The following is a 14,435-nucleotide window of genomic DNA, read 5'->3' as shown; positions in this document are numbered from 1 at the left end:
CCACGAAGGTCCCACAACGCGCGTAGAGTGCGCTGGAATGGAAAACGGAGGCTCCCGAGCCACCGCCAAGAAAACTCTCTGATGGTCAGATGTATCCAACGGCCCAGTGTATGCTGGGACCCCAATTATTTAGTACGGGAGCATCGTACAGAAACAAAGAAGAAAACACTTAGTCGAATAGCCTAAGACCTCTGTAGAGAGAGTCGGCGAGCCCTGACAACATTCAAAGAGGGCCGAAAAACACTAGTGTCAGACATATATGAAAAACGGACATCCCCCCAGGAAGAAAAGACCGCTGAGTCTGAATCTCCATCGGGGGAGTTGTCAATAGAGTACTCCCTGAAAGAGAGCTCGAACTTACGGCTGCCAGGCTAAACTCTTTTGGAAGAAAACCTAAAGGGCAGAGACCTAAAATTCAGATCAATGTAGGTTGAAGTGCAGCCGAGCGAAACCTCCCAGAGAAACCAGAGATGACGGCTGAATGTAACTGAAAGAAGGAGAAAACCCCTGTTATCCTCACTATGCCCCATAAAGTTTTCCAAAAGTGGCAAAAGCGAGAAGAGGTACCCGACTTCTGAAATCGGGGCCCAGTAGGCATAACCGAACTAGGGAACTCCTCCCTTTCGAGGTCTCGTGAACAGTCACGCGGTTAAATGAAACCAGTGTAAGATTGAACAAAGAAAAGGACCCTGTTGAAGTAGACAGTCGAGGTAGGAGCCAAGGCTCCTCTACTTACAACCGGTGCAGGCTGGATCTTTAAGTCATGCGTGGCCCAACCGGAGCCACTGAGAGGACTAGCGCGCATTCTCCCCTCCTGTGTTACCGAAAGTGAGGTAGAAATAGAAAAGGAGGCAGGATAGACTAACCCGAAACTCCAAGGAGCCCTGAGGTCATCCTCGGCTACTGCCGCCAGAGCTCACGTCCGAGAGTAGTAAAGGGTTAAAGAGTCAGTCAGAACGCCCGGAGGTTGATCCGAAATCTCCGCCAACAGCGGACCAGCTGACAAAACACAGAGGAATGTCCTCTCACCCGGGAGTCTGAACTGGCGGTTTGACCTGGAAAGAAGATTGTTGTCCTCTGCACAGAGGGGAATGTAGGCGACCACTCATTGCGTCGCAACTTGACTGAAGAAAGAGTACGCGGTGCCGAGGAAGGAAAAATCCTCTGACGGACCGTGCTGAGAAACGTCTACGAGGAGCATAAATTTTATCCGTGTCGACCCAGAAACTCCTGGATCCTCCGGATATTCAGAAGCCACCTAATCTGCAGAGTGAGATATTAGCAGTAGATTGTCCAATTAGGGAACAAACGTCACTTCCTGCCCTTGAAAAAGAGATATTCTGAGATCTTCCTGAACACTGTGGGAGCGGAAGAGAGACCGAATGGACTGTAATGCGAATCTGAGAAAAGCCCGATGAGGAAAAAAAAACCCCAACGGAAATGAGTAAACAGGCATCCCTGAAGACAAAGGACGCGTAAAACCCCCTTTCTTGTTCAAAACTAGCAATCACAGACTGAAAGGATTGTAAGGCCAGAATAGGCGTGGCCGAGCCATCTGGCTTCGGCACGTGAAAAGAAAACAAAGGCCTGAGAACTGTCCCGATTCAAATGATATGTGAAAGCAGGGATCAACACCCTTTGCGGTTAGAAGCATATGGAGCACCGCTTGCAGTATGACTCTCTTGTCATCGTAAATCGGCCGACCCATGCCGAGGGACCCCTGAGACGGTTGTACTCCAAAATCTAGTCTGTAACCGCCCAAGCCTTCTCAGTCCTCCCAGTAGGACCACCGACCTGCCCCTACCCTGGGACCCTCCAGGTGGTAGGAAGGTCTGACCTGTAGTGGATGTGTAGGATGACCTAAAATCAGACTGGGCCGAGGTTGCTGAACCTCTGCTTCAGCCTGTTACCATGAGATCCCTCGGCGACGGACATACCGCCCGTGTGGAGTCGAAAGCCTGAAAAGGCACATAAAGATCTAAAGGAAAGACCAGTAAAGGTCCGTCTTGGAGCTGGGGCAGCAGTAGGGGAAAGAAAAATGGACTTACCCCCAATGGTTCAAGAAATCATGCCGGAAGTTCCTTCCCCTGAACCCGCTGCCCCTTAGGATTTCATGTTCACCTGTTACTGGTGCAGCACCAGAGGTCGTCGGGTTAAGACAGCCCAAGGGAAAATGCAGGTTCCGAGTATACAGACGTGGAGACCTCAAAAGAATATAAAGCAGAATCGTGATTCTGATGTGTCCCAAAGCATCCGTTGATCCTGATGCGAATTATCCAGTAACCTAGAAGACCATTGTTCCGCAACCTACCTGCTCCGGATAAGGTCGAACCCCTGCTGTCGCATCTGTCTCTCAGATGGATCCCTCAGCAAGGCTGGCCCAGGAAAACGGCAGCTTGTTGGACCGGCGATACATTGAGACGTATACCTGGAGAGGTCTGATATCGTTTCCTGCTATCTGCGGGAAAAGGATAGGCAAACAAACATTGTTCGATACCTGAAATTGTGAATTTGAATGTCTCCCGGCCGCCTACCGGAGCATGCCCAGCTCATCCGAAACTGAACAAGTCGCTGTCATTTCTTCCTTGGCGTCAAACCCTGAGGGATCTGAAGTGTCCAACCTCTTTACCTGCAGCACCAGACGAACTGCTGTACAATACGCCTCAATATCCTAAGATACTGGTTCAGACTGCACCGAAACATAATCAGTATCTCGTGTAACATGGAGTTTAGCAAGATCCTTTTAGAAACCTGAAAACGTGCAGTCGGATGTCTCCAGGACCCAGAGACACTGGTCGGACTCCATCGAAAACAGACATCCTTAGTATCCCAGACATTCATTGCCTCCTTCCAGAGAAGTCTGTCATCCGCAGCGTCGTTTAGCAACCTGGGAAGAAATGACGGACGGGGTCTCTGGTAACGGTGACCTTACCTGCATAAGCTGAGCTGTTCAAACAGGAATGTCCTGCCGCTGCATTGAGGGATAATTAGATGGCTCCACCGCACAGTCTACACATAACAGGGAATTCTCTGTCCTGGGTGTTACGTTTAGTTAAACGAAAAGAGAAAATAAGAATTTACTTACCGATAATTCTATTTCTCGTAGTCCGTAGTGGATGCTGGGGACTCCGTAAGGACCATGGGGAATAGCGGCTCCGCAGGAGACTGGGCACAAAAGTAAAGCTTTAGAACTACCTGGTGTGCACTGGCTCCTCCCCCTATGACCCTCCTCCAAGCCTCAGTTAGGATACTGTGCCCGGACGAGCGTACACAATAAGGAAGGATTTTGAATCCCGGGCAAGACTCATACCAGCCACACCAATCACACCATATAACTTGTGATCTAAACCCAGTTAACAGCATGATAACAGAAGGAGCCTCTGAAAAGATGGCTCACAACAACAATAACCCGATTTTTGTAACAATAACTATGTACAAGTAATGCAGACAATCCGCACTTGGGATGGGCGCCCAGCATCCACTACGGACTATGAGAAATAGAATTATCGGTAAGTAAATTCTTATTTTCTCTAACGTCCTAGTGGATGCTGGGGACTCCGAAAGGACCATGGGGATTATACCAAAGCTCCCAAACGGGCGGGAGAGTGCGGATGACTCTGCAGCACCGAATGAGAGAACTCCAGGTCCTCCTCAGCCAGGGTATCAAATTTGTAGAATTTAGCAAACGTGTTTGCCCCTGACCAAGTAGCTGCTCGGCAAAGTTGTAAAGCCGAGACCCCTCGGGCAGCCGCCCAAGATGAGCCCACTTTCCGTGTGGAATGGGCTTTTACAGATTTTGGCTGTGGCAGGCCTGCCACAGAATGTGCAAGCTGAATTGTACTACAAATCCAACGAGCAATCGTCTGCTTAGAAGCAGGAGCACCCAGCTTGCTGGGTGCATACAGGATAAACAGCGAGTCAGATTTTCTGACTCCAGCCGTCCTGGAAACATATATTTTCAGGGCCCTGACTACGTCCAGACACTTGGAATCCTCCAAGTTCCTAGTAGCCGCAGGCACCACAATAGGTTGGTTTAAGTGAAATGCTGAAACCACCTTAGGGAGAAATTGAGGACGAGTCCTCAATTCTGCCCTGTCCGTATGAAAAATTAGGTAAGGGCTTTTATAGGATAAAGCCGCCAATTCTGATACACGCCTGGCTGAAGCCAGGGCTAACAGCATTACCACTTTCCATGTGAGATATTTCAAGTCCACAGTGGTGAGTGGTTCAAACCAATGTGATTTTAGGAATCCCAACACTACATTGAGATCCCAAGGTGCCACTGGAGGCACAAAAGGAGGCTGTATATGCAGTACTCCCTTGACAAACGTCTGAACTTCAGGAACAGAAGCTAGTTCTTTTTGGAAGAATATCGACAGGGCCGAAATTTGAACCTTAATGGACCCTAATTTGAGGCCCATAGACAGTCCTGTTTGCAGGAAATGCAGGAATCGACCCAGTTGAAATTCCTCTGTAGGGGCCTTCCTGGCCTCGCACCACGCAACATATTTACGCCAAATACGGTGATAATGTTGTACGGTTACATCCTTCCTGGCTTTGATCAGGGTAGGGATGACTTCATCCGGAATGCCTTTTTCCTTCAGGATCCGGCGTTCAACCGCCATGCCGTCAAACGCAGCCGCGGTAAGTCTTGGAACAGACATGGTCCCTGCTGGAGCAGGTCCTGTCTTAGAGGTAGAGGCCACGGGTCTTCCGTGAGCATCTCTTGAATTTCCGGGTACCAAGTCCTTCTTGGCCAATCCGGAGCCACGAGTATAGTCTTTACTCCTCTCCTTCTTATGATTCTCAGTACTTTTGGTATGAGAGGAAGAGGAGGGAACACATACACTGACCGGTACACCCACGGTGTTACCAGAGCGTCCACAGCTATTGCCTGAGGGTCCCTTGACCTGGAGCAATATCTGTCCAGTTTTTTGTTGAGGCGAGACGCCATCATGTCCACCTTTGGTTTTTCCCAACGGTTTACAATCATGTGGAAGACTTCTGGGTGAAGTCCCCACTCCCCCGGGTGAAGATCGTGTCTGCTGAGGAAGTCTGCTTCCCAGTTGTCCACTCCCGGAATGAACACTGCTGACAGTGCTATCACATGATTTTCTGCCCAGCGAAGAATCCTTGCCACTTCCGTCATTGCCCTCCTGCTTCTTGTGCCGCCCTGTCTGTTTACGTGGGCGACTGCCGTGATGTTGTCCGACTGGATCAATACCGGCTGACCCTGAAGCAGAGGCCTTGCCTGACTTAGGGCATTGTAAATGGCCCTTAGTTCCAGGATATTTATGTGAAGTGACGTTTCCATGCTTGACCACAAGCCCTGGAAATTTTTTCCCTGTGTGACTGCTCCCCAGCCTCTCAGGCTGGCATCCGTGGTCACCAGGACCCAATCCTGAATGCCGAATCTGCGGCCCTCTAGGAGATGAGCACTCTGTAACCACCACAGGAGAGACACCCTTGTCCTTGGAGACAGGGTTATCCACTGATGCATTTGAAGATGCGATCCGGACCATTTGTCTAGCAGATCCAACTGAAAAGTTCTTGCGTGGAATCTGCCGAATGGAATCGCTTCGTAAGAAGCCACCATCTTTCCCAGGACCCTTGTGCACTGATGCACTGACACCTGGCCTGGTCTTAGGAGTTTCCGGACTAGGTCGGATAACTCCCTGGCTTTCTCTTCCGGAAGAAACACCTTTTCCTGTACTGTGTCCAGAATCATCCCTAGGAACAGCAGACGTGTCGTCGGAATCAGCTGCGATTTTGGAATATTTAGAATCCATCCGTGCTGTCGTAGTACTATTTGAGATAGTGCTACTCCGACCTCTAACTGTTCTCTGGACCTTGCCCTTATCAGGAGATCGTCCAAGTAAGGGATAATTAAGACGCCTTTTCTTCGAAGAAGAATCATCATTTCGGCCATTACCTTGGTAAAGACCCGGGGTGCCGTGGACAATCCAAACGGCAGCGTCTGAAACTGATAGTGACAGTTCTGTACCACAAACCTGAGGTACCCTTGGTGAGAAGGGCAAATTGGGACATGGAGGTAAGCATCCTTGATGTCCAGAGACACCATGTAGTCCCCTTCTTCCAGGTTCGCTATCACTGCTCTGAGTGACTCCATCTTGAACTTGAACCTTTTTATGTAAGTGTTAAAGGCTTTCAGATTTAAAATGGGTCTCACCGAGCCGTCCGGCTTCGGTACCACAAACAGCGTGGAGTAATACCCCTTTCCCTGTTGTAGGAGGGGTACCTTGATTATCACTTGCTGGGAATACAGCTTGTGAATGGCTTCCAATACCGCCTCCCTGTCGGGGGTAGACGTTGGTAAAGCAGACTTCAGGAACCGGCGAGGGGGAGACGTCTCGAATTCCAATTTGTACCCCTGAGATACTACCTGCAGGATCCAGGGGTCCACTTGCGAGTGAGCCCACTGCGCGCTGAAAATCTTGAGACGGGCCCCCACCGTGCCTGAGTCCGCTTGTAAGGCCCCAGCGTCATGCTGAGGACTTGGCAGAAGCGGGGGAGGGCTTCTGTTCGTGGGAAGAAGCTGTCTGTTGCAGTCTTTTTCCCCTTCCTCTGCCCCGGGGCAGATATGAGTGGCCTTTTGCCCGCTTGCCCTTATGGGGATGAAAGGACTGAGCCTGAAAAGACGGTATCTTTTTCTGCTGCGAGGTGACTTGGGGTAAAAAGGTGGATTTCCCAGCCGTTGCCGTGGCCACCAGGTCCGATAGACCGCCCCCAAATAACTCCTCCCCTTTATACGGCAATACTTCCATATGCCGTTTGGAATCCGCATCCCCTGACCACTGTCGCGTCCATAATCCTCTTTTGGCAGAAATGGACATCGCACTTACTCTTGATGCCAGAGTGCAAATGTCTCTCTGTGCATCTCGCATATATAGGAATGCATCCTTTAAATGCTCTATAGTCAATAATATATTGTCCCTGTCCAGGGTATCAATATTTTCAGTCAGGGAATCCGACCAAGCCACCCCAGCACTGCACATCCAGGCTGAGGCGATTGCTGGTCGTAGTATAATACCAGTATGTGTGTATATACTCTTAAGGATATTTTCCAGCTTTCTAACAGCTGGTTCCTTTAGGGCGGCCGTATCAGGAGACGGTAACGCCACTTGTTTTTATAAGCGTGTGAGCGCCTTATCCACTCTAGGGGGTGTTTCCCAACGCGCCCTAACCTCTGGCGGGAAAGGGTATAATGCCAATAATTTTTTAGAAATTAGCAGTTTCTTATCGGGGGAAACCCACGCTTCATCACACACCTCATTCAATTCATCTGATTCGGGAAAAACTACGGGTAGTTTTTTCACACCCCACATAATACCCTTTTTTGTGGTACTTGTAGTATCAGAAATGTTCAAAACCTCCTTCATTGCCGTGATCATGTAACGTGTGGCCCTACTGGAAAATACGTTTGTTTCCTCACCGTCGACACTGGAGTCAGTGTCCGTGTCAGTGTCTGTATCGACCTGAGGTAACGGGCGTTTTATAGCCCCTGACGGTGTTTGAGACGCCTGTACAGGTATCAACTGATTTGCCGGCTGTCTCATGTCGTCAACAGTCTTTTGTAAAGTGCCGACACTATCACGTAATTCTTTCCATAAGACCATCCAGTCAGGTGTCGACTCCCTAGGGGGTGACATCACTAACACAGGCAATTGCTCCGCCTCCACACCATTTTCCTCCTCATACATGTCGACACAGCGTACCGACACACAGCACACACACAGGGAATGCTCTGATAGAGGACAGGACCCCACTAGCCCTTTGGGGAGACAGAGGGAGAGTTTGCCAGCACACACCAGAGCGCTATATATATATATATATATATATATATAGGGATAACCTTATATAAGTGTTTTTCCCTAATATAGCTGCTGTATATATTAATATGCCAATTTAGTGCCCCCCCTCTCTTGTTTTACCCTGTTTCTGTTGTCAGGACTGCAGGGGAGAGTCAGGGAGCCTTCCTCCAACGGAGCTGTGAGGAAAAAATGGCGCTTGTGTGCTGAGGAGATAGGCTCCGCCCCTTTTTCGGCGGCCTTTCTCCCGCTTTTTTGTGGAAAACTGGCAGGGGTTAAATACATCCATATAGCCCAGGAGCTATATGTGATGTATTTTTAGCCATTTAAGGTATTTTCATTGCGTCCCAGGGCGCCCCCCCCCCAGCGCCCTGCACCCTCAGTGACCGGAGTGTGAAGTGTGCTGAGAGCAATGGCGCACAGCTGCGGTGCTGTGCGCTACCTTATTGAAGACAGGACGTCTTCTGCCGCCGATTTTCCGGACCTCTTCACTCTTCTGGCTCTGTAAGGGGGCCGGCGGCGCGGCTCCGGGACCCATCCATGGCTGGGCCTGTGATCGTCCCTCTGGAGCTAATGTCCAGTAGCCTAAGAAGCCCAATACACTCTGCACGCAGGTGAGTTCGCTTCTTCTCCCCTTAGTCCCTCGATGCAGTGAGCCTGTTGCCAGCAGGTCTCACTGAAAATAAAAAAACCTATTTAAACTTTTACTCTAAGCAGCTCAGGAGAGCCACCTAGATTGCACCCTTCTCGTTCGGGCACAAAATCTTAACTGGAGGAGGAGGGTCATAGGGGGAGGAGCCAGTGCACACCAGCTAGTCCTAAAGCTTTTACTTTGTGCCCAGTCTCCTGCAGAGCCGCTATTCCCCATGGTCCTTTCGGAGTCCCCAGCATCCACTAGGACGTTAGAGAAATAAAATAATAAAGAAAAATTTCTTCATCTAAACCCAAGTGAACCAGCTCCCTTGGGCACTAAACAGACTGGCTTGGAGGGAAGATAGTAGGGGAGGAGCTAGCCACAGTGTGAGAATTTTAAAGTGCCAGCTCCCAATTACTGCCTACTATTTCCCCATTGTAACTACGCTCCAGTGGCCCCTAGTGGATGAAGGAGAAATATAGGATACTCTTTACTAAACATTCACTTTATGCAATTGGCGACAGGCCCAGTGGTTTTCTGGCTAGACTGGCACGTACTGAGCAACCGTCTAATACTGTGGTTGACTTGTAGGCCGTGACGGCACTGTGTATGATCAAACTCCCAACATAGCCAATCAATTTCTTGACTACTATAATCATTTATATAGCACTAGGTCAGGCCTGGCCAACCTGTGGCTCTCCAGCTGTTGAAAAACTACAAGTCCCATCATGCTTTGCCACAGTTTTGCTATTAAGGAATGCTAAAACTGTGGCAGGGCATGCTGGGATGTGTAGTTTCACATCTGGAGAGCCACAGGTTGGCCAGGCCTGCACTAGGTTGACATGCACGGATGGGGACCTTCTGTCATATCTTGACGCTATCCCTTTGCCGACACTGACCCCTGAAGCGCGCAATTTACTTGACTCCCCGATTTCTCTGGCTGAGGTAGAGAGGGCCATAAAGTCCTTCCCTGGTGGTAAAGCACCGGGGCTGGATGGCATACCTGTAGAATTATATAAAAAGCATGGGGAATTCTGTGCGCCTAGATTGCTGGCTCTTTATGAAGGGATGTTCAGGGGGACGGACGGTGCCAGAGTCTATGTCTGAAGCACTGAATATAGTTCTGCTGAAGCCTGATAAGGACCCTAATAGAATGGAGTCATATAGGCCCATATCTCTGTTGCCTACCGATATCAAAATCCTAGCTAAAATACTATCGATTAGACTTCACAGTTATTGCTCAGCTGATTCATGGTGATCAGACTGGGTTTATGCCTGGGAAACCTACTCTGATTAATCTCAGGAGATTGTTTACTCATCTGCAGGTCCCCCGTGGGGACGACCACTCCTCGATTATAGTTTCATTGGATGCTGCTAAAGCTTTTGACTCGGTGGAGTGGAAGTTCCTTTGGGGGACCATGGAGAAATTTGGGATAGGTCCCGGTTTTATTAAGCGGGTCAAATTGATGTACTCGAACCCTAGAGCCAGGGTATCTGTTAACGGTTTTATCTCCTCCTCGTTCCCGCTACAGAGGGGGACTAGGCAAGGCTGTCCCCCGTCTCCTACCCTGTTCGCATTGGTGGTGGAGCCATTGGCGTGTCTCATTAGACACACTGAAACTGTATCCAGTTTAAAATTGGTCCGAGAGAGGACAAGATAGCTATGTATGCAGATGACATATTGCTTTTTGTTTCCAACTATGCAGTCACCATGCATATAATCCTTACTATACTTAACGACTTTGGTATATATTCAGGTCTTCTGATTAACTGGGAAAAATCCTGTATAATGCCGTTCAGGGGTCAGTGTCCAGAGACTCCTAGTATATCCCTCCAACTTCAGTGGGTGGAAGTCTTTAAGTACTTAGGAATATGGATATCTAATGACCCATCTCGGTATATAGCTATTAATATACAACCCCGATTAGATTACTTGAAGTCTCGGATAGCGGTGTGGGACAGGCTCCCGTTGACTGTTACCGGTAGAATGAATATTGTTAAAATGACGGCACAGCCTAAGTTGTCATATATATTACAGCACTCCCCGATTTATATCCCTCAAGCAGTATTTAAGCGTCTGGACAGTTTCCTCTCCTCCATAATATGGTCCAGCAAGAGAGTGCGAATCAAACTGGACACTCTGACTCTGGGGGTATGGCAGTGCCCTGTTTTAGACTTTATTATTGGGCCACACAATTAACACGTTTATGAATGGCTTAGGGACGAGGCTGGGATGGATCTCCCCTCCCTGGTGGTGTCTGCTTTGGTTCCTGGACTCACTCCATTGCATTGCTTGCTGTCTGGCAATAATAAATTGATCGGCTTACCGATGTGTGGGGTAGATGGGGTATCTATGCTACTGGGCAGATATACTCTGGGAATGTGCTTAAATCATTCTCACAAATACAGTTGTATTATCCAATTCCCCATACTTCCTGTGGTTAATTTATTTTGGGTTGAGATTATTCGGGTTCTGGTCTCCACGGGGTTACCTTCGGATGCCTGCACTCCTGTTATATGTTTGTTAGCGGCTTTTGATGATGATGCTCTTGATAAAAATATGCAAGGGTATATTGCCAACCTCTGCATGCTGGCCAAGGTCTGTATAGCCAGACTGTGGATGTCCACTAGTGGTCCTTGTACCGCGGCATATATATATATATATATATATATATATATATATATATATATATATATATATATATATGAGTAGACGTGCTGAAACAAAATACTATTGCATCTGGGAGAGATGGTTGGATTCACCATATATACACCGTTAGCTGCGTCTCCGACTAACTGTTGATAGTCGCATGATACTGCTTAACTGAAATGTGGGTTGTTATGATCCTACTTCGTTGGCTCTACCATACTAGTGTACGTCCACATATATCTGAATATAATGACCACACGTGACACAATGCTACTTCAGATTTAGCTATTTGTTTATTGTGTTCGTTTGTACAATGTCCTTGAGATTACCAAATGCAGCGTTAATATTATATTGCATGTCAGTTGTTGGGGAGGGTTTGCAGTTTGTTTTTCTTTTCTGTACTATATATGAAAAATTCTTAATAAAAATCTTTGAATAAAAAAAAAAAAAAAAAGTCAAACTATGTGTACTGGCACTTCCTGATCTGGGATGTAGTTAATATCCTGGCGGTCGGGATCCCAGCGGTCAGAATACTGACGCCGGGATCCCAACCGCGGAGAGTGCCGGCAGCGGTGCCACGGCTATTCCCACTCGTGGGTGTCCACGACACCCATAGAGTTGGAACAGAACCTGTGCTGATCGCAGCTAGCCACCGAGCTCACAGTGTGGTGAGCATAGCGAGCCCGCAAGGGGCTTTCTAGCGCTCGCCCCGCTGCCGGCATTCTGGGGTAGGTATTCCAACACCAACCCCCTGATCTGTTTTACCCCGTCTCTCGTAAGTTCTACTAACATTATATTATATGCATGTTTTTTTTAAATGGGGTGGAAAACATGCATATGGAGGGATTGCTGCTGTAAACTGATTTGAACAAATGACAGTACACACCCTTCCTTCACCCACAACCACAATGTCACTATATTTAAAAGTAATAATGACAAGCGTGCAACAAATCGCACGTTTTAAATTGATAAAGTTTATTTAACAGTGCACATACATATATTTACATAAGTTGCTGTAAACTAAGAAATTAACATGTAACAGTTGCACACAAAATATAAGCAATTTACTGGTTAGATTGTCTCTGCTAGAATTAAACAGTGTTTATACAAAAATATATATGTATATATATTTTTTTCTCTAAGGCACTGCTCTGTCTGACCAATTCTACCAAGCGGAGTCTGATGACGTGTATAAGACTAAGTGGGATCTCAGCCTATAAAGAAGGAACCTCAAAGTTCTACCATTCCCAAGTGACAAACATTAATGCACAAACTTTATGCTCGTTAATATCAATATTTTCAAGACACAAATTTTGATAAGTCTTTGCTGCTATTATGACGAAAACAAGACAAGTTTGTATCAATTAAATTAGCGTCTGAGTGTCTTTAAAGTATTTTTAAAGTGTGCATACTGTATGGCCTACACACAGTGGAAGCAGACCACTGAACTAAATGTGAGAGTACAGGCCATTAGCCTGCGAGGAACTAGTGCCATCACATTGTATGTCATGACCAATGACCAGTTAATATGTTGAAGATTTGAACAGTCAGTAAAATGGCTGCTTCCACTGCCTTCAATAAATAAATCCCCATCCCTGTCATCATAACATATCCCAGAATGAAACCTGCTACATTAAATAAAAAATTGTGCACTGTAAGCAGCCCAAAGGGACTGGAAACCACTGATCCTGGCTAACTACTGGTGCATCAAAACGCTATTCCGCAAGTTAGATATTAAATGTGTATTCATAAACACAAGTAAAAACAACTTTTGTTCTGTGATGCACCTTTATGTAAAACAAGGAAAACAGTAAATCGTGTCTAGCTAAAGGCACTTGAGGACTGAAACTACAGAACTGTTGCCTGAGCAATGTATAAAATAATTTCTCAGCAATCCTCAAACATGCAATTTATTTAAACAAATGTCCATATTGTGCTACCTGCCAACTTTTGGGAACCAGTAACATCCATACACCGCGTGGGGCTCACAAAATATTGAAAATAAGCTGGTTGCAATAGGAGGTAGTGACTCTGGAGAAAAGCCCTCACTGGGCGTAGATGTCATTCAGTGGAGACGTCGTCCCACTTCAGTCAAATAATATGTTTAACGTACAGCCTGGTGAACGAATCAGATGAAATGTATGTGTCTGCTGCGGATAGAACCCTGTTGCAGCACTCAGAAATAAACCACTGTAAAAACTAGTTTTAAAACCAACAGAAACCTCCTAAAGATCAAGTAGTTATCTAATACTGCTGTTTATATACACAATAAAATACTTACATATGCAACTTAAATACAAATAAATGAAAAAAAAAAAATGAAATGTCTAAAAAAAATTGTGGCAAGAGCAAAGTTGAGAGGCGCTTAAAGCAGACCGTCATTTATACACCAGAAAGGCAGTCATTTCATGGGCCAAACCAATACTCATGAGGATGTAGCCAATCAATTCGCTAGGAACTAGTCATATGGCTAGTGCCTCATTCCTCAATAGGGAATTCATAGGGTGAACAGGGTTTAGGTCAGCCCACAAAATGGCCGCTTTCACTCAGTGTAAATGTATGGTCCAGTTTACTGAACAGTATTTTTCTCTAAGTATTAGCCATGGTGCATTCTTACGCTGTACGTTGGGTGAAATTCATCGGAGTATAAAAAACAACAACAACAACAACCCTGACCCATTGCTGAAACCGTTATCAACTTCTTAACAGCTCTAAACAAAACTATTATTAACATTATACTGCTTGCCCAGAGTATCAATTGTGTCATCAGGGCAAACTGTTCTGTCAACGTTAGAAGTAACAAAATGATGACTAATGTCTGAGACCCTGTGTGACTGCCTAACACAGCAAAGAGTGATATTATCAACATCTCCCTGAAGAAATTCAAACTATAACCTCTGTTCCTTCTGCTGCCAGGTGATTTCGCATTTAAGTAATATTTTAAAATAGCAGCTTTTAACAACCAGGCTTCAGCGCTTTATTAAATACTGGAGAGCGAAGTGCAATCATAGGCGGACGGTTGCGGAGAGGTCACATCTCTGGGGACAGAAGAGAGTAGGATTACAAAAAGGTCATTACATAAACATACAAACAAAAATGGCATAGCATTACATCAAATCATAACTACTGAGCTTGTAGTTAAAAGTGTACAGAACTAGGAACTAGCGACATCACTGAGGGGGTCGGGCCATCATATAGCTGATATAACAAACACTACCACATACAGATGGAGCCAACTCATTAAGCATGGCTGCATCACAGGCGGGGGCGAGCAGCGTGCCTGCGCCTTGGCCACCCGCCGAGCGTACAGAGACGCTCCCAA

The 14,435-nt window shown here is 46.8% G+C and overlaps 1 protein-coding gene across 12 annotated transcripts in view; it reads right to left on the bottom strand.

The window, feature by feature from the left end:
- Positions 1-12,067: 12,067 nt before the first annotated feature.
- The window catches only part of MAP7D3 (MAP7 domain containing 3), a 221,366-nt gene continuing 218,998 nt past the window's right edge, over positions 12,068-14,435 (bottom strand). For all 12 annotated transcript variants that reach the window (XM_063937439.1, XM_063937437.1, XM_063937438.1 and 9 more), the window contains one exon: positions 12,068-14,151. In XM_063937439.1, coding sequence (XP_063793509.1) covers positions 14,144-14,151 — 8 coding nt within the window. In that variant the 3' untranslated portion in view covers positions 12,068-14,143. The remainder of the gene's footprint in view (positions 14,152-14,435) is intronic.

This window comes from Pseudophryne corroboree, chromosome 8 (assembly GCF_028390025.1).
Source record: "Pseudophryne corroboree isolate aPseCor3 chromosome 8, aPseCor3.hap2, whole genome shotgun sequence".
NCBI classification, from domain to species: Eukaryota; Metazoa; Chordata; class Amphibia; order Anura; family Myobatrachidae; genus Pseudophryne; species Pseudophryne corroboree.
Note: the sequence above shows the minus strand (reverse complement) of the source record. Positions and strands in the feature narration are given on the sequence as shown.